Source organism: Squalius cephalus (genome assembly GCF_949319135.1).
Source record: "Squalius cephalus genome assembly, chromosome: 15".
NCBI classification, from domain to species: Eukaryota; Metazoa; Chordata; class Actinopteri; order Cypriniformes; family Leuciscidae; genus Squalius; species Squalius cephalus.
Window position 1 is genome coordinate 28,403,383 of NC_137136.1, and position 21,016 is coordinate 28,424,398.

General features: G+C 38.6%; 1 protein-coding gene across 1 annotated transcript in view; it reads left to right on the top strand.

Moving 5' to 3' along the window:
* cdkal1 (CDK5 regulatory subunit associated protein 1-like 1) overlaps positions 1 to 21,016 on the top strand; it is a 603,253-nt gene that overhangs the window by 14,071 nt on the left and 568,166 nt on the right. The window contains exon 3 of the mRNA XM_079894178.1: positions 2,228 to 2,340. Within this exon, the coding sequence (XP_079750304.1) occupies positions 2,228 to 2,340 (113 nt within the window). The remainder of the gene's footprint in view (positions 1 to 2,227; positions 2,341 to 21,016) is intronic.

Below are 21,016 nucleotides of genomic sequence, written 5' to 3' on the forward strand. Positions count from 1 at the left end.
GAAATCATCAAACGTTTGTATGACTTGCCGTGACTTGTGACCCAAGCTACGACTTGACTTGACTTGCTTGACATAAAGCAGTGACTTGACTTGACTTGACTTGCTTTTCACAAAATTGACTTGGACTTGCTTGAGACTTGAAGGTTAAGACTTGAGACTTACTTGTGACTTGCACATGTGTGACTTACTCCCACCTCTGCTGTGTACATTCTGTGAGTGAGATCCCACCCTGTATGGGCGGGCTGAAAACATGCGGAACAACGCCATCTACTGGCTGTAGTCTTTAGCCTCTGGACAGAAAATCCTCCGATGACGCAAAATGACGATTTTTGCGTCATCGGAGGATTTTTTCCAGACAAAAAATACATAAATCTCTCCTCTCAGGGGGATATGAGGGGGGAAAGCATGGTAATTCGAAAATACTACAGGTTTTCTACTAATACAAAGCTTAATGCTAAATCCTGAAGTAACCCTTTAAGATTTCACAGACCTATTGGTGCGCTCAGGTGCTGTTGTGATGTTGTTGCACATCTTATTTGCTGACTTTCCATCTGTTTATTTTTATGCAAATATTGTGTCTGTATGTAAACATTCAGCTACACTATAACATACAATAAAAACTGTCATTGTAGTGTGAATTGGCCTTTAAGAGACCATGTGTGAACAGCCCATTTGTGTACCAGAAAAGTCGTTCTGGTAATTTTACATTCATTTGCAATAATTGCTGTGTAAAAGGGGATATTGAAGTAAGAATGCAGTTTATCTGTCAGTCAGATTGGCATTAAAGTTGCATTTGTCGCTATAGCAACAGTAGGCTCCTGTGAAGATGAAGTTACAACAGAAACGAACATAAAAATAGAGGTGCACCAGTCAACTGCCCATAAATCGAAACTGGTTTTTAGTTTTATTTTGGCTGATTTCTATTCCGGACTTGCACACAAACTGTATTACAATCATTTCCCAAAATACCATTTGTATGGAAATATTGCGAAGTCTGTAAACAGGATGTTAATACAGGCCAGAGACGGGACATGCCGAAGACGGACGCAAAGAAGAGAACCCAAGACGCATCAGCAGAGCAAATGCTTTACCAGGCACAGCAAGCTCATTGTTTGTGATGCTCGAAATATAGGAAGAAAAGATATTAATAATAATTGGGGGTGGGGGTTTATATGAATGTATCTCTGAAAGGAACTGACTGTAGTGTTTATAAGCACAGCACTGCTTTGTGTACAGCGGTGCAAAGAAACTGCTGCTGTGTCACCTACTGTTACAGAGTGAATTTTCAATTTTGCAATTGTGTATTCCTCTTATGTAGCATAATTCACAAATCTGATTTCAGGCCGTTCTTTTTTTTGTTTTAAATGTTGAAATAATACGAATCAAAAACAACTGCTCATGCGTGTAGCATCCTTGTTTGGATCATGATTAAATTCAGTGGTTGCCTCTAATTTCAAATGCTTGTTATAGTGAAAGTGACATGTGAAGGCCAAGTATGGTAACCCATACTCAGAATTTGTCTTCTGCATTTAACCCTTCCAAGTTAGTGCACACACAGTAGTATGAGTAGTGATTAGTGAACACACATGCGAACACACACACTGCAAACTTTGGAGACACACACCCGGAGCAGTGGGCAGCCATTTTTGCTGCGGCGCCCATTGAGTGATTTGTGGGTTAGGCGCCTTGCTCAAGGGCACCTCATTCAGTATTGAGAATCGAACCCGCAACCTTCGGGTTACCAGTCTGACTCTAACTATTAGGCCATATGACTGCCCCTATACTGCCCCAATAAACAACAAATACATTTGCATAAAGAAAAAAATAGGCAACCGGTATCTGATTCAGCCAATTTGGTTGTAAAAAAATAAATAAATCTGAATCGGCCATGAAAAATCATGATTGGTGCATCATTACATAAAATAAATATCTGAATGAAACCTATCCTGTCATTTTGTGATAGTTACACTGATTAAATATTGCCATCTAGTGGATAAAGCTTGGAAATAAATTTTTGACAGTGTGGGCCATATCAGATCTACAACAATGGAATCACTATTAAACAATCTTGAAGATGACTGCTTTACAGTATAGATTCAGATTTTCCTACATTGTTTTTTTTTCTTTTTTTTTTTTTCTCCATGTGTATCAAAATATAACATCCAAACAACCCTGGACAGCAAGTATTCATAGATGATAAACCTTTAATCATTTGCCTTATTTACAGCGTGATTCCTGGCACACAGAAGATATGGGTGAGGACGTGGGGCTGCTCTCACAACAGCTCTGATGGTGAATACATGGCGGGGCAGTTGGCTGCCAGCGGCTATAAGATAACAGGTACTCTGTGCAAACAGATTAGGCTGTCTGCTGTCTTCAGTGTCAAGTTGTATTTATATAGCACTTTAAAAACAAGGGTAACACTCTATTTTACAGTGTCCTTGTTACATATGTTACATGTACTCACCAAAGTAATAACAATAAACTATGCATAATAACATGCAACTTACACTCAACCAAACCCTAATCCTACCCTAACCCTATAATAACATGTTGTTAATTAATATTACTCAGTACTTAAATATATAATTACACTAACAATGACACCTTAATATAAAATGTAACCAAAACGAGATGAATGCAGACCAAAGTGCTGCACAACATAGGGTTAGAGCATCATGCTGCAAAAAACAAAACAAAAACATAACTGGTCTATATTATGTTATGTTATTATTCGTTTATGTATAAACCTAAATAGAGTAAAATTTTGATTACATTTTTTTAAATCGAATTATTATAAGAAAAGATCTAATATACACAATACAAAGTTGGTACTTTATTTCACAGGACAGTGAAATAAAAATGAGAACTGATTAATTCTGGAACATAAAGTGCTGTAGTAATCAAGCCTAGTAGAGATGAATGATGAATAACAGTCTCCAAATCATTGAAACTAGAAAAGTTTTGAGCTTACGAATCCCCTTAAGCTGTAAAATGCCGGCGCTGACTACATAATTTATTTGTTTGTCAGCTTTAGATCAGGATAAAAAGATAAAAGATAGGATTATAAAAGATAACCCCTAGGTTTTTGACATTGGTATGAATATTTGTTTGAAGAGGACCTAGGTAAGCACTGGAATTTTAGTTGTGAGGGGCAAAACAGAATAACTTGTGTCTTTTTCTCATTCAACTCGAGAGAATTTTTATCCATCCAACCTTTAATGTCATTTAGACATACGAACAGAAGACAGAGTTCATTCCAGATTTTATAGGAAGATTAAGCTGGGTATCATCTGCATAAATATAAGAGACCTTATGGTACTCAAAAATGGAATAGAGATGGAGCATGGGCAGGGAAATCAAGGTTGGACCCAAAATAGAGCTGATGCGGTGATCCACAGTGTTGAAGGCTGCACTTAACTTGAGATGTGACCATAATTATTGAGATCAGATGAATTGAGGTTTGTTATTTTAAGCAGGATGAAACAATGCTATTTTGTAAGGAGCTGTTAAAAGTAGAACGTACACTTGGCAAAACATAGTCCAGTATATATTTGAACAACTTAATAGGAATAGCATTGAGAGGACAAGTAGTTGATTTCATGTTGGAAATAATGTCCAATATTTGGAAATAATGTCCAAGATTTGCACAGTTAGCCATATCAATAAGGCAATCATATCAATATCTTTATTATTATTATTGTTGTTGTTTTTATTGTGATGAGGGGGAAGGAGATGAAATGAGAAAAAAAAGTGTGTATATATATGCATGTATATATGTGTGTATATATATATATATATATATATATATATATATATATATATATATATATATATATATATATATATATATATACAGAGATGTATAGTAACAAAGTAGAACTACTTCATTACTGTACTTAAGTACTAAAAGGCTGTATCTGTACTTTGTTAGAGTATTATTTTTTTTCTCCTACTTCCACTTTTACTTCAGTACATATTTTCGACGAGTGTAATACTTTTACTCCGATACTTTTTTTATGTGCTGCATCGTTACTCGTTACAATTATAAAAATGTTACGAATCATTCCCACAAAAAAAACCACATTATCACTGCCAGAGCGGTAGATGGCTCTGTCACCAGGTTTGATGAAGGTGGCCCAGCGAATCAAGCCATCAAGAAGACCGCGCGTGCTCCCGTTCTGCCTTTCGCTCTGCTGCCTGCCTCCACTGAGAACACTTGAGCTTTGTTCATTTGTTTCGAGATGGAAGAACCAGAACTTCGAGTGATCGTGGCGGTGAGGGTGAGGAAGGAGACCACCCCTGGCCCTACTTAGAGTCCATGTTTTCATTTGTTGGAGTGAAAGACAATTCATATAGATTGAAGTGCGTAACTGTTAGCCGTCATGAGGACGCCGATGCACTGAATCGTTCGTTCTTTGTTTAAATATTTTAAAGTTAGGCTACTATTAGATGTAATGTTATTACATCTAATAGTTAGTCGATACCTTTAATATGAATTGTGAGCGTCAGCCGCACCCATTTAGAAAAAAAAAAAACTCATGTGCGGTCGTCATGAAAGCGCTTGACCAAACAACGTCCCTCAGGGATTTTAGCTAAAAAATGTGCAGATTTTGATAGATTGATAGATTTCATAGGTTTACGTTAGATTTCAATATAGAGGAATAATATTTATTTAAATTATTATAACCAAAATGGGCCGATGTAATCATTATGAGCGCTGGATCTCTGATGTACTGTGTTTTCAGTCCATACTGGCAGCCTGAGGGCGCCCTATGCACATTAGACCATATATGGAACACATGAAGAAGAGCCATTCCAGGAACTTCCTGACATAAACAAAGCTTCCAGAGATCGCGGTTACATGCTGATAAATACCCAATAAGCTGTGGAGAAAAAAGGCACAAGCAGGGAAGAGAAGAGAGGGATGCTTTAAAGGAGGAAGGGACATATTTGATCTGTTTTTGTTTACAAAGAGTTAAGCTCAGTGTTTTAAGGTGTTCTTGAACATTCCTGTCCTTGTACTGCTGCTTCAGCCAAATTAATTGTGAGTGTCCTAAACATTTGAAATAATATTAACAATATGATGTTCAAACTTTTGACTGTTTTCTTTAATAACTTCATAACACAATACTTGTACTTTTACTTTCAGTACTTGAGTAGTAAACTTTAAAATAAACTACTTGCAATACTTAAGTACAACAAATGTTGAATACTTTAGTACTTCTACTTAAGTGTTTTGCTTAAAGAGCACTTCAACTTCTACTCAAGTCACTTTTTTGATAGAGCACTTGTACTTTTACTCAAGTCTGGGTCTCTAGTACTTTATACATCTCTCTCTCTCTCTCTCTCTCTAATATAAATATATATATATATATATATATATATATATATATATATATATATATATATATATACAGTGAGGAAAATAAGTATTTGAACACCCTGCTATTTTGCAAGTTCTCCCACTTGGAAATCATGGAGGGGTCTGAAATTGTCATCGTAGGTGCATGTCCACTGTGAGAGACATAATCTAAAACAAAAAAATCCAGAAATCACAATATATGATTTTTTAACTATTTATTTGTATGATTACAGCTGCAAATAAGTATTTGAACACCTGTCTATCAGCTAGAATTCTGACCCTCAAAGACCTGTTAGTCTGCCTTTAAAATGTCCACCTCCACTCCATTTATTATCCTAAATTAGATGCACCTGTTTGAGGTCGTTAGCTGCATAAAGACACCTGTCCACCCCATACAATCAGTAAGAATCCAACTACTAACATGGCCAAGACCAAAGAGCTGTCCAAAGACACTAGTAGAGACAAAATTGTACACCTCCACAAGGCTGGAAAGGGCTACGGGGAAATTGCCAAGCAGCTTGGTGAAAAAAGGTCCACTGTTGGAGCAATCATTAGAAAATGGAAGAAGCTAAACATGACTGTCAATATCCCTCGGACTGGGGCTCCATGCAAGATCTCACCTCGTGGGGTCTCAATGATCCTAAGAAAGGTGAGAAATCAGCCCAGAACTACACGGGAGGAGCTGGTCAATGACCTGAAAAGAGCTGGGACCACCGTTTCCAAGGTTACTGTTGGTAATACACTAAGACGTCATGGTTTGAAATCATGCATGGCACGGAAGGTTCCCCTGCTTAAACCAGCACATGTCAAGGCCCTTCTTAAGTTTGCCAATGACCATTTGGATGATCCAGAGGAGTCATGGGAGAAAGTCATGTGGTCAGATGAGACCAAAATAGAACTTTTTGGTCATAATTCCACCAAACGTGTTTGGAGGAAGAAGAATGATGAGTACCATCCCAAGAACACCATCCCTACTGTGAAGCATGGGGGTGGTAGCATCATGCTTTGGGGGTGTTTTTCTGCACATGGGACAGGGCGACTGCACTGTATTAAGGAGAGGATGACCGGGGCCATGTATTGCGAGATTTTGGGGAACAACCTCCTTCCCTCAGTTAGAGCATTGAAGATGGGTCGAGGCTGGGTCTTCCAACATGACAATGACCCGAAGCACACAGCCAGGATAACCAAGGAGTGGCTCTGTAAGAAGCATATCAAGGTTCTGGCGTGGCCTAGCCAGTCTCCAGACCTAAACCAAATAGAGAATCTTTGGAGGGAGCTCAAACTCTGTTTCTCAGCGACAGCCCAGAAACCTGACTGATCTAGAGAAGATCTGTGTGGAGGAGTGGGCCAAAATCCCTCCTGCAGTGTGTGCAAACCTGGTGAAAAACTACAGGAAACGTTTGACCTTTGTAATTGCAAACAAAGGCTACTGTACCAAATATTAACATTGATTTTCTCAGGTGTTCAAATACTTATTTGCAGCTGTATCATACAAATAAATAGTTAAAAAATCATACATTGTGATTTCTGGATTTTTTTTTTTAGATTATGTCTCTCACAGTGAACATGCACCTACGATGACAATTTCAGACCCCTCCATGATTTCTAAGTGGGAAAACTTGCAAAATAGCAGGGTGTTCAAATACTTATTTCCTCACTGTATATATTAGGGGTGTGACAGTACACAAAACTGACGGTATGGTACATACCTCGGTTTTGAAGTTAGGTTTTGGTACAGCAGGGGGAAGAAAACTAAACCTAAAATTGCTTTTTTTTAATTAAACAATGGTTTACTGAACAAATTGTTTCTCCGCCTTTAAATGAATAAATTATTAATAATTTTAATTTCATTAAATTAATAAATTAATAATTATTAAAAACTTTATAAACTATTATCACAGGCTTCTTGCGACGACCGTACACGCATTCAAGAGAGAGTCAAGTTCCATTGGAAGGGTGACCTCTGACCAGATGTAGGACGCATGGCATAGCATAAGCTTAGGTGAGAATTAATGAACGCGGAAGCACAGAGGATAGAGCAAAACAATGTGCCGATCACGCATTAGAAGTGTAAAATTTGAAGTCTCAAATGAGAAGTTTTAAAGAAAAATGTTGGAGGATTTCGATATAAGAGAAGATAAGCTACGTCATACGCCAGGTCAGAGGTCACCCTTCCACCAGAACGTGACTCTCTCGTGAACACGCGTACGGCCGTTGCTGGAAGCCAGTGATTTATTTAGTTTTAAATATGGATATTTTTCTTACAAAAACCCATCACTTTGCGTTTTTTTTTTTTTTTGACTACAAACACAGATTGTTCCTCTCGGCATTCTCTCCGTATTTACGATTCTTTGCAGCCTTTAACCACTGCCTACAATGCACTGGATCCTTCACTGGAGACAGAAAGTAATTCACTCCCACTAAACGTTTATTCTTTGAGTTCGTGCACCCTGGAATAATACAAGTCGACACCATTATAACTAAGTTTGCTGAGAAGTATTTCCAGAGGTGAAAAGTAACTAATTACAAATACTTTCGTTACAGTACGCGATAATTATTTTTTTCTTTACTACAAACACAGATTGTTCGTCTCGGCATTCTCTCCGTATTTACGATTCTTTGCAGCCTTTAACCACTGCCTACAATGCACTGGATCCTTCACTGGAGACAGAAAGTAATTCACTCCCACTAAACATTTATTCTTTGAGTTCGTGCACCCTGGAATAATACAAGTCGACACCATTATAACTAAGTTTGCTGAGAAGTATTTCCAGAGGTGAAAAGTAACTAATTACAAATACTTTCGTTACAGTACGCGATAATTATTATTTTTTTCTTTTCTACTTAAGTATAAAATTAAATTGTGGTACTTTTTACTTTTACTTGAGAATAAAAATAAAGTATTCAACTTCACTACATTTATTTTTCACCAAAAGTACAAAGTACTTTGACAAAGGTGCCGACGGAGCAACAGGGCGAGCTGACATTTGACAGACACTTTTCAAACTACTGCGGTGGAGCCTATAGCATTGCTAACATTTCAATATTTTAGTGAATGTAAGTTAGTAATGCTCATATTCTGATTTTAAATTTTAATTATGGCAACTCCTGAAATGGGTTATACCATTGATAATACCAGAGCACGGAGCAGTTGAAGTAAATAGAAAACTCTGCTCAGACAAGGATGCAGTTATTGCATGGACAGAGCAAGAACAATGTAAGTGTCTAAAATGCATAAACGCAGTTCAGTTGAATGGTAGAGCTTGCCCTCTTTAACAATACAGTTAATCTAAATATGAAGGAAGCAAACTTTGCATGAAGCTGAAATAACCTCAATATTGGCAACAACAGTGAAATGAGATTGCATGATTTATCTGTTTGTTACTATAGCAACAGTGGACTCCCAGCACATTTTCGGTTGAACGAAAAAAAGAACATTTCATTTAACATGTTAACCCAAACCCACTTTGTTACTAGCACTTTTCTATTCCTACTGTTTTAAATCTCTGCACAGAGATTTAAAACAGATTTAAAACAGTCATACTCATGTCACTCATTATGTGGATCGTTAACACGGCTGGTCCATGTGGCAATTACAGTAGCCTATGTCGGGTAGGAAATTCAAATGTTCGCCTATCATTCACCGACCTCAAATATGGTTTATTATTTGAAACATATACGTAGTAGCCTAACGTTAGCCACTTTAAATGTGCGCTTAAACCATGTTCGGGACATATGTGGGCAAAATCACTTTTATTTATTTTTAAAAAATACTTTCCTTAATCTGAGCAGTACAAGATTTGGCTACTTTTTCCAAGTTTGCCACCTGAACGCGCACACAAAAAAATTTGACTTGATTCTACAACCCCAAATCAGAAAAAGTTGGGACACTGTACAAATTGTGAGTAAAAAAGGAATGGAATAATTTACAAATCTCATAAACTTATATTTTATTCACAATAGAATATAGATAACATATCAAATGTTGAAAGTGAGACATTTTGAAATGTCATGCCAAATATTGGCTCATTTTGGATTTCATGAGAACTACACATTCCAAAAAAGTTGGGACAGGTAGCAATAAGAGGCCGGAAAAGTTAAATGTACATATAAGGAACAGCTGGAGGACCAATTTGCAACTTATTAGGTCAGTTGGCAACATGATTGGGTATAAAAAGAGCCTCTCAGAGTGGCAGTGTCTCTCAGAAGTCAAGATGGGCAGAGGATCACCAATTCCCCCAATGCTGCGGCGAAAAATAGTGGAGCAATATCAGAAAGGAGTTTCTCAGAGAAAAATTGCAAAGAGTTTGAAGTTATCATCATCTACAGTGCATAATATCATCCAAAGATTCAGAGAATCTGGAACAATCAATGTGCGTAAGGGTCAAGGCCGGAAAACCATACTGGATGCCCGTGATCTTCGGGCCCTTAGACGGCACTGCATCACATACAGGAAGGCTACTGTAATGGAAATCACAACATGGGCTCAGGAATACTTCCAGAAAAAATTGTCGGTGAACACAATCCACTGTGCCATTCGCCGTTGCCAGCTAAAACTCTATAGGTCAAAAAAGAAGCCATATCTAAACAGGATCTAGAAGCGCAGGTGTTTTCTCTGGGCCAAGGCTCATTAAAAATGGACTGTGGCAAAGTGGAAAACTGTTCTGTGGTCAGACGAATCAAAATTTTAAGTTCTTTTTGGAAAACTGGGACGGCATGTCATCCAGACTAAATAGGACAACGACAACCCAAGTTGTAATCAGCACTCAGTTCAGAAGCCTGCATCTCTGATGGTATGGGGTTGCATGAGTGCGTGTGGCTTGGGGAGCTTACACATCACTTCCACATCATTGCATTCTGTTTTTATTCACAATTTGTACAGTGTCCCAACTTTTTCTGATTTGGGGTTGTACAATAAGTGGGTGAAAAGACCCCCCCCCCCCAAAAAAAAAACAAAACTTAATTTCGCCTTCGTGGACAAAAATGGGCACCCAATAATGAATGGGAAAACTGTAATTCAGAGCATTTCTTTTTTTTTTTTATCAAATGAAAATCAATAGATCCAACACAATGCATATCATACACACACAAATGAAGGGGTGATCCTGTACAACATGTGACACACACACACACACACACACACACACACACACACACACCACACACACACCACACACACACACACACACACCACACACACACCACACACACACACACACACACACACACACACACACACACACACACACACACACACACACACACACACACACACACACACACACAAAGTATTCAATGAGCCTATAACAGAGCTGTTTGTTTTTTCCAAATAAAAACTCGCTCACACATACAAAAAGAATGAGCCAGTGACTGACCTTTTTTTTTTTGTTTAAATGTTCCATCAACCACCTATGCACGTGCGTGCACACAAACACACACATGCACACAATTAAAACATAACTATGATTATTGTTTGTTCTTGCCGTTTATTCTTACCTAACACTTACTTTTTTGAGTTATTGTTGTTTATTCTTACCTGTTTGGTACCAATTGGTTTTTTGAGGTATTGAAATTTGATGTTTTTTTTTGTTTGAAATAAATGATCTACTACTTTGTCTTTTCCTTATAGCTTGGTCATATTTGTCTAAGCATATTTTGGCATCTTTGTATAGTCTCAATATTCTATAGTCTTTAAACTTAAGAGGTTAAATTTGTTATAACATTGGTTTAAAGAGTTCAGCCTATATGCAACCATTGAGTACTACAGCCATTTAGTGGCTATTGATATTTTATACCAACATAAGACACCAGAAGTCACAACATTTTTAGGTTTTGGCTGTCTGAACTTACTGGAATGATTTTTTTTTTTTTTACTGAAGTTAAAGAAATATTAAATATAACAAATAAGCATAATTTGCTTCTGAGTGTGAACTTCCGGTTTCCGGGTCGAGTACGCTGTGCGCGTTTGTGCTGCCGCTTCGAATCCTGGATTGTTTGTACTGTTTGTCTGGTTCGGATATTTTTTCTTTTTCATCGGAACTCTGTGTTGATTACTCCGTTTCTCACTATTGCTCACTGACCTGGACTGTTGTCACTGCACTGACCACCTCTGCTGTCTGCAAGACGTTGAGAATACTGTGCGTGTCTGTGCAGCTGTTTCGCGCCTGGTTGGATTACTCCACTTTTTCACTGTTTAAACTCTGAACTGAACTGTTGATAAGTCTGCCATCGGGCTGCTGCGAGCTTTCTTCCCTGTTACATCTCTACCACACTCGGCTCCTCAGATGGGTGAGTTACTGCTCTCTCTGTCGGTTGCGCTGTTTGTTTACTGCTTACTATCTGGGTGCGTTGCCTCCTATTTAGTCAGCTGTTTTGGTGAAGTGACGTTCAGGTTTGGCTAACGTGGTTTTGCTTGTGTTTGGGCTTTCACTTTCTCAGCATCAACATGCCTTGTGCAAAAACATTTTTTTCTTTTTTCCTCTGCATTATTTTTTGTCTTACATCTGTGATGGATATTGAATATTCTACATCACAACTGAGGGCCTTTAACTGCCGCCCGCGTCTTGATTCGGTGACGTATGAATACTGCCAGAGACTAGGGATTCTCCGTCGCCCAAGATACATACACCGTTCGCGGCGCACACTCTTGAGTTCCTTCTGTTCAAAGCCTGATGCTCCTCCTTGCATCTGGACCAACAATAGACTATCTTCCATGCCTAGACAACTGCCTGCCGGTCCCACCATTCAGCGTTCTCTGATCTATCTCACTGATAGCGATCTGCAACATACACCTAATTTGAATCCATCGCATCATCACTTTGCACTTTTGAACTGTCGATCAATTTCGGACAAAGCCCCTTATCTCAATGAAACGATCACTGACAATAACCTTGACATTTTTCTTCTCACTGAAACTTGGCAAGTTCCTGAAGATTTTCTACAGTTAAATCTACTTACGCCAGATGGATATAATTATCTGTCCAGACCGCGACCCCATGGTAAAGGGGGTGGTCTTGCTATCATCCATCGTGATAACTTCCGTATCAAGCAACTTGACTTTCATGATACCAGTACATTTGAGTACATGGTTTTGAAGGCTGACTCTCTCATAATTATTTTGCTCTATCGACCTCCTAAGGTCCTGTCTAACTTCTTTTCTGAACTCAGCGAACTGTTGACCCTTGCCTGCTCATTGTCATTTCCCATTCTACTGCTTGGTGACTTTAATATTCATGTTGATGCTGTTTGCTCTAACACCAACCAGTTACTTTCTATCTCTGAATGTTTTAATCTGACTCAGCATGTTAATTTTCCCACTCATTCCCGTGGTCATACCCTTGATTTGATCTGTACATCAAGGGCCAATATCTCCTCCATCACTTCTACTGACACTGGTATTTCTGATCATAAATTCCTTGATTTTAGCCTCAGCCTGCCTATGCTTAAGAATTGTTCTACAACTGTCATATCTTACCGCAATCTCAAAGCTGTTGATACTGCATTATTTTGTACCTCCGTTTCCTCTTCTAATCTCTCTGATGTCTTTGATATCTCTTCAGCCTCACTGATACTATCTAACTATAACACCATAATCGCGGATATCTTAGATAAGCATGCTCCTGTCAAGACCAGAAGTGTCCCTTCCACACATTCGTCTCCTTGGTACACTCCTGAGCTCCGTATCTTAAAGGCCACTGGTAGACGGCTTGAGCGTTACTACAGGAAAACTGGCCTGACTGTTCACCATTTGGCATTTACTGAACATATCAAAACGTACAAATCGGCCCTGAACCTGGCTCGTTCCAGTTTTGTATCTGCTACAATTAATAAATCAAGTAACAGGCCAAAAGCATTATTTAACACAATAAATAAACTTACCAAACCTCCATCTCATGTTGCTCTAGCTTCTGATGAACTTTGCACTTCATTCTTGACTTACTTGCTAGAAAAGACAGATGCCGTAAACCAGTGCCTCTTTAATGATGCTACTAACATTAGTTATCTGCCGAATCAACCTGGTCAATCCCTGTCTTTCTTTTCTCTGTCTACTCCTTCTGTCTCTGAGTTAATCTTGAAATCCAACCCTTCATCATGTCATCTTGACCCTGCTCCTACTACTCTTCTGAAACGTTGCCATTCAGTTATTTCTGCACCTATCTCTCACTTCATCAATGCATCTCTTACCTCTGCTTCATTTCCTCTGTCACTCAAAACTGCAGCTGTTACCCCAGTTCTCAAGAAACCCAACCTTGATCCCTCAGTTTTATCTAATTATCGTCCCATTTCAAATCTCCCCTTCATAGCTAAATTACTAGAAAGTACTGTTGCCTCCCAGCTTCAGTCTTTTCTAGTTGAAAATAATCTTTTTGATCCTTTTCAGTCTGGTTTTCGCCCTTTGCATAGTACTGAAACTGCACTAGTTAAGGTACTGAATGATCTGCTTCTCTCTGGTGACTCTGGTTCTCTGTCTATGCTCCTGCTGCTTGACCTCAGCTCTGCCTTCGATACCGTCTCCCATCAACTACTCATTTCGCGCCTTTCGGATGTGGGTATTTCTGGTGCTGCTCTTTCCTGGTTTTCCTCCTATCTCTCTGACAGACTGTTCTACATTTCACTTCAGAATTTTCACTCACCTACTGTCCCCCTGAAGCAAGGTGTCCCTCAGGGATCCGTTCTTGGGCCATTATTATTTATAATCTACATAATACCTCTTGGTCAGATCCTCCGCCATCATGGTTTTAATTATCATTTTTACGCTGACGACATTCAATTATATACTACCTGTACATCGACTTTATCTCTCACAACTGACAAAATCTCTGCTTGTGTACATGAAATAAAAGATTGGCTTCATTCAAATTTTCTAAAACTTAACATGGACAAAACTGAGATTATTTTCACTGGACCTCCGTCACTCAATAATAAAATTCCTACCAACTTCACCTGTGAGATCGCTGGCTCTCTTATCAAACCATCTAGTACTATTAAAAATCTTGGTGTAATTTTCGATTCCACTCTATCTTTCCACTCTCACATTAATTCTATCACTAAATTGGCATTCTCTCATCTACGTCGTATCGCTCAGCTCCGTCCCTTTATCAGTATCTCAGATGCTGAAACTGTCATCCATGCATTTGTCACCTCACGTCTCGATTACTGCAATGCACTTTTCATTGGCCTATCAGCTAGCTCCATTTCCAAATTACAATACATTCAAAACTCTGCTGCCAGACTACTCACCCACACCAAGCGTTCTGCACATATTTCCCCAATTCTGCATGATCTGCACTGGCTTCCTGTGGCTTACCGTATCAAATTCAAAATTCTCCTTCTCACTTTTAAGTCTCTGCACGGCCTGGCTCCCCCCTATCTCTGTAACCTGCTTCTCCCCTACACCCCGACTCGTTCTTTACGATCCGCTGATTCTAGCCTTCTCGTCGTCCCTCGGCATCGCCTTGCTTCAATGGGGGGCAGATCATTCAGTGTTGTTGCGCCCAAAATGTGGAACTCTCTCCCCCGATCACTCTGTTCTGTTGACACTATCTCTGAATTCAAATCCATGCTCAAAACTCACCTATTTTCTGAATGTTATAATTCTTAATTATTATTATTATTTTTTCTCAAAGTTATATCTGTTTGTATTCTGCTGGTTGCCGCCCCATCTACCCATTTTTCACTTACTGTACTTGCACTCTCAACTGCCTACTGTTGTTCTGTCTGCTGTCTTTGTCAACTGCCTTTATTGTTGTTTGTTTATTGTAAAGTGTCCTTGAGCTCTGGAAAGGCGCTATATAAATAAAACTTATTATTATTATTATTATAATTTACATAGAAAATGTGGTACTTTTAGAGGTAAATAAATTCAAAAAGAAATAAAAAACACCATAAGTTGATAGTTTTTATTTTATCGAAGATAGTGATATAACATTTATTAAAAAAATTTTTTTGGATCACACCTGAGACCTCTGTGCCCAAATTTGTCCACGAACACGGGATTAAGGGCTGCAATGTGAATATGGCTTGAGGGCTGCACTTGCATTTTTTTTTCCTGATAACAGCGAAAAGAACTGTAATTTTTGGTCATACAGATAAGAATAATATATAATTTGAAACTGTAAAAAGTGTCTTTTATTTGTGTAAATTAACAATTACAACAAAACCTGTAGTTTTGTAAAATAAAGAAAACAAGCAGCATGCGCTTTGTCTTTTGTGTCTGTGAACTACTTTCTGGAGCACGTCACAAAAATGAACTGAAACTCATACAAACATATACTTGCCTTACAGACATATATGTCTGTAGAAAGCTTGAAATGTCTGCTTTTAAATGAACCAATAAAATTCTCTAATCATGTAATCCATATGAAATCTCTCTTTCACTGTACTACAGAGGTAAGCGAGTCAGCATAGTCAACTTTCATCTTTGCAGCCAACACCGACTCAGAAAACTTTAGTTTACCAACAAATTCTTAAGATATTCAGTAAGTCTCCTTGCTGTTTTTTCCAACACATTCATAATCATTACTTTTCCTGGTGCGCTGCAGAAAATTATGCATGTGCTTGAGTGCTAATTTATATTTTAAAGGTCCCCCCCAGTGTAGAGCCCTGCACGGGCCTCAAATCTAGGCCCGAGCCCGGCCCTGGCCCGAGACGCTCAGGCCCTAGCCCGACCCGTGTCCGACAGCTCATCAGAATTATCAGCCCGAGTCCGACTCGACCCCGGGTTTTTTTTTCCCTTGTTTTTTTTTTTTTTTCACAGCGGCAGCCTGCCCTATTTGCAGCCATTAAAATATGTCCGTTTTTTTAGTTATGTTTCTTTTCTTTTCATTTCTTTATTAAGTTAATTTAGACAAATGTTTGGAGCATTTAAAAAAAATAAAATAAAAAAATAAAAATAAAATAAAAATTACGACCAAGCAAGCCGAGCCAACAGCGAGTAAAACATGTTTGATCAATTTAGCCTCATATCAACGCTAATACTTTACTTGGCTACAATAAAATCCATAGATATAAAACACTTCAAGCATATCACACAGACAGTTAGTTTGATGTTTATTTATTAAACCACAGTGAGTAAAATTTTTTGAAATACTGAGGCAGGCTAAGGCTGCTTGCAACAGCGCTCGCAAACGAAATGAGCAATAGCCAATCTAAACAAATTAAATTAAATAAATAAAAAACAAACTTGCAGGTTATCTTACCTCAAAAATGCACCACAGAACATGGCCATTCTTTTTTCCAGTAGTTTTCAACAGTTAAACGAAAATAAAGTCCAATCAAACGAAAAGTTAGAACAGTCTCTTACAGAGCATCGTGGAGAAAAAGAATAGCATCCACAGTGGAAGATTTTAACCCAGTCCTCTCTTCTGACACTCTGCGATTTTTCTCTTAATATTCTCCATTATTTGCACATGAGGTGAATCGTTGGTAACTGACATGGCTGGACATATAGCGATCAATGAGGAATCAATTGGTGTATCATTGCCTTGCACAGGTTCTGCCGTACATGTGGAAAACTTCTGTGTACTCAGTTTGCCTTTTCTGTTTATACCCATTTGTAGGGGTACATGTTTTTAAAGCTTTAAACCTGAGGAAATTTAAAGTTTAATTCATTTGGAGTGATCATCATCTTATCTGAAACATTAAAGCTTTTGATGTCAAATATACAGTTGTTTTTCCTTTCTTTCATTTGTCTGTAATGTTCAGTCAGGGACAAAGACAAGCATGGGCACCTTGCCGGCTTCCTCTGTTTATTTTCATCTTTTCTATTTCTTTTTCTTACACTTGTTCTCTTTCTCAGCATGTTGTTTATTGTCACATATCACATGAGCATTTGTTTTTGACCAGCTGACACTTTTTTCCCTAGTTGACACTTTTTTTCCCTCCCAAATGTATAAAAATGACTATAATCGCACCTCAGGAAATTTGCTTTGAACTACACTTAAGATACATGGTTGGTATTGTTTTGTCTGTTTAGTTGTCACACGATGCGATTATAGCAAAAATGTTTGCATATATATATATATATATATATATATATATATATATATATATATATATATATATATATATATATATATATATATATATATATATATATATATATATATATATATATATATATATATATATATGCCTTTACATTTGCTCTGAAACTTTCATTCCAAATCATTTTATTCATAGAACTGTTGTTGCCCAATAAATTAAAATGTTTAAAGCAAGAACTAAAATGCTGCAAATAATTATCTAATCTATTCATTGATACACCAAGATATCAAAACATAAGCCATAATGTGTACCAAAATAGTTTATTAATTTATTACACGCACACTTACTCTGACTTTGTGCTTGCATGTTGAAGAATATATATCTTAAGCTTTCCTCTTTTAAGTGTCTGAATCATAGGGTTTATCCTAATCATAACCCTAACCCATCTGTAGGTGGCACTCTTGACAAATGAAATGAGCAGCAGATCAGGACATCACCAAATCTCCTTGTCTTTGATTGTCAGGCATTGTCTTCATAGAAAGTCAGCACTGATGGATGGGATACCGCAATGATTTACATAGACAGTATTACAGTATATATTTTTTTAACCACAAAAACTATATGCTTTTGGAGAAAAACATTATTAAGAATGTGTTGGGTATAAATGCTTAAATATATTGTTTCAGAGATACCTTTCTGTAAGGTGTTTTAGACTAGAACACCATCTATGTGCTTGATTTCATGTTTTCAATGAACAGTATACACTCACCTAAAGGATTATTAGGAACACCTGTTCAATTTCTCATTAATGCAATTATCTAATCAACCAATCACATGGCAGTTGCTTCAATGCATTTAGGGGTGTGGTCCTGGTCAAGACAATCTCCTGAACTCCAAACTGAATGTCAGAATGGGAAAGAAAGGTGATTTAAGCAATTTTGAGCGTGGCATGGTTGTTGGTGCCAGGCGGGCCGGTCTGAGTATTTCACAATCTGCTCAGTTACTGGGATTTTCACGCACAACCATTTCTAGGGTTTACAAAGAATGGTGTGAAAAGGGAAAAACATCCAGTATGCGGCAGTCCTGTGGGCGAAAATGGCTTGTTGATGCTAGAGGTCAGAGGAGAATGGGCCGACTGATTCAAGCTGATAGAAGAGCAACTTTGACTGAAATAACCACTCGTTACAACCGAGGTATGCAGCAAAGCATTTGTGAAGCCACAACACGCACAACCTTGAGGCGGATGGGCTACAACAGCAGAAGACCCCACCGGGTACCACTCATCTCCACTACAAATAGGAAAAAGAGGCTACAATTTGCACAAGCTCACCAAAATTGGACAGTTGAAGACTGGAAAAATGTTGCCTGGTCTGATGAGTCTCGATTTCTGTTGAGACATTCAGATGGTAGAGTCAGAATTTGGCGTATACAGAATGAGAACATGGATCCATCATGCCTTGTTACCACTGTGCAGGCTGGTGGTGGTTGTGTAATGGTGTGGGGGATGTTTTCTTGGCACACTTTAGGCCCCTTAGTGCCAATTGGGCATCGTTTAAATGCCACGGCCTACCTGAGCATTGTTTCTGACCATGTCCATTCCTTTATGACCACCATGTACCCATCCTCTGATGGCTACTTCCAGCAGGATAATGCACCATGTCACAAAGCTCGAATCATTTCAAATTGGTTTCTTGAACATGACAATGAGTTCGCTGTACTAAAATGGCCCCCACAGTCACCAGATCTCAACCCAATAGAGCATCTTTGGGATGTGGTGGAACGGGAGCTTCGTGCCCTGGATGTGCATCCCACAAATCTCCATCAACTGCAAGATGCTATCCTATCAATATGGGCCAACATTTCTAAAGAATGCTTTCAGCACCTTGTTGAATCAATGCCACGTAGAATTAAGGCAGTTCTGAAGGCGAAAGGGGGTCAAACACAGTATTAGTATGGTGTTCCTAATAATCCTTTAGGTGAGTGTATTTATGCATTTGTCTCACTGTTCATTCATAAAATAGACCATGCTCACAGTGCTATGAGTGGCTGAATTCGGTCTCTACACAATGTTACGTCTGGCAGAGGTGACCAATGAAAGCGCACAACTGCTGTGACGCTACAGCCTCCACTTACTGGCTACAGAGCAACTTGCTACTTGTTTTTGCAGCTACCACTGTTTCTCAGAGTCCTCGGTGCCAGGAGAAGTGTTTAGTACTGTGACTAGCCTTCTTCCCACACCCGGAGAGAGGAGATGTAGATTGCCCGGTTCTGTCACCACTGCATTAGCTCCCTATTAAACATCGTATAAATTTTTAAATTGCTGATCACTTACAAAAAACTAAATGGTTTAGATCCCCAGTAATTGAGCAAGCTTTTAACGCATTATAGTCCTTCAAGTCTATTGCGATCTCAAAATTCCGGCCAGTTGATAATACCTAGAATATCAAAATCGACTGCTGGTAGATCCTTTTCCTTTTTAGCACCAACACTTTGGAACAATCTTCCTAACGTTGTCCGGGAAGCAGACACACTCTGTCAGTTCAAATCTAGACTAAAAACACATCTTTGACCTAACATACACATAACACATTATATACTTCTATAATTCAATGTTAGGCTGCATAGATTAGATCAGACGGAACCGGGAACACTTCCCATAAATCCTGATGTACTTGTTACATCATAAGAAGGATGGCGTCTACGCTAATATTAGTTTCTCTGTTTATCCGAGGTTTACCGCAGTCCGCCGGATCCAAGCCGTATCCAGATCTGATGAAGGACCTGCGCCTGGACCCAATGACAACGCAGTCCTGAAGTGTCTGCTAGTCTCTCCCCTGTGAAGGCCTCCTTCCCTTCCCTTTACCTCAGTAAAGATAAAATGTTGTCGGGATAATTCTGGTTCGCGTGGCTACGCAGATGCAACAAAAAATTCTGTATTATACGATTTTTAAGGCCAGACAAGTAGTTTATTGAGGGTTGATTTGTAAATGACTACACACTGCGAACCTATATATTCAAACATGCATACCTTTGGACTGAACATGTAATGCGCATGGGCGCAACATCTGCGTTTTTGCGGGTTTGCGTTTTTGAGATTTGCGCAGAGATAATGGATAATCGTTTGCACCTTCAAACCTATTTCAGGGAGAGCCTTCTCGAGACACCAGACACTGTTTTGTGCGGATGGGTGGCCGGAACGCGGTAAGGGTTTTCCTGTTAGAACGGTGTTGTGTTAGCGGCCGCTAAGTTTATGACTAATGATCTTCGCAACAGAAGTTGATCAATCAATTAAAACTAACCTATTATCCTAGAGCTATTGTACAGCCTTAACAATCTGTTATGGTTATTTCCTCTTAACTCTGTAAAGCTGCTTTGAAACAATCCATATTGTTAAAAGCGCTATATAAATAAAGGTGACTTGACACGTGATGTTGAGTGAGAAAACAAGCTGCTACATATGCATATATCTGGACAATGATGACATAGACAGGAGACAGGAAGGGATAGGAAAAAACATCCTCCAAAAACAGCAGATCTAACGCCAAAGGCATGTACTTTTTTTTTTTTTTTTTGGTGGGACTGCATATTTTACCATCTTTGTGCCACCTTACCGGCCGGTTTAACAGTTGTGACCTAAGGCTATGTGCGCCTTGGCTACCTTGCTAC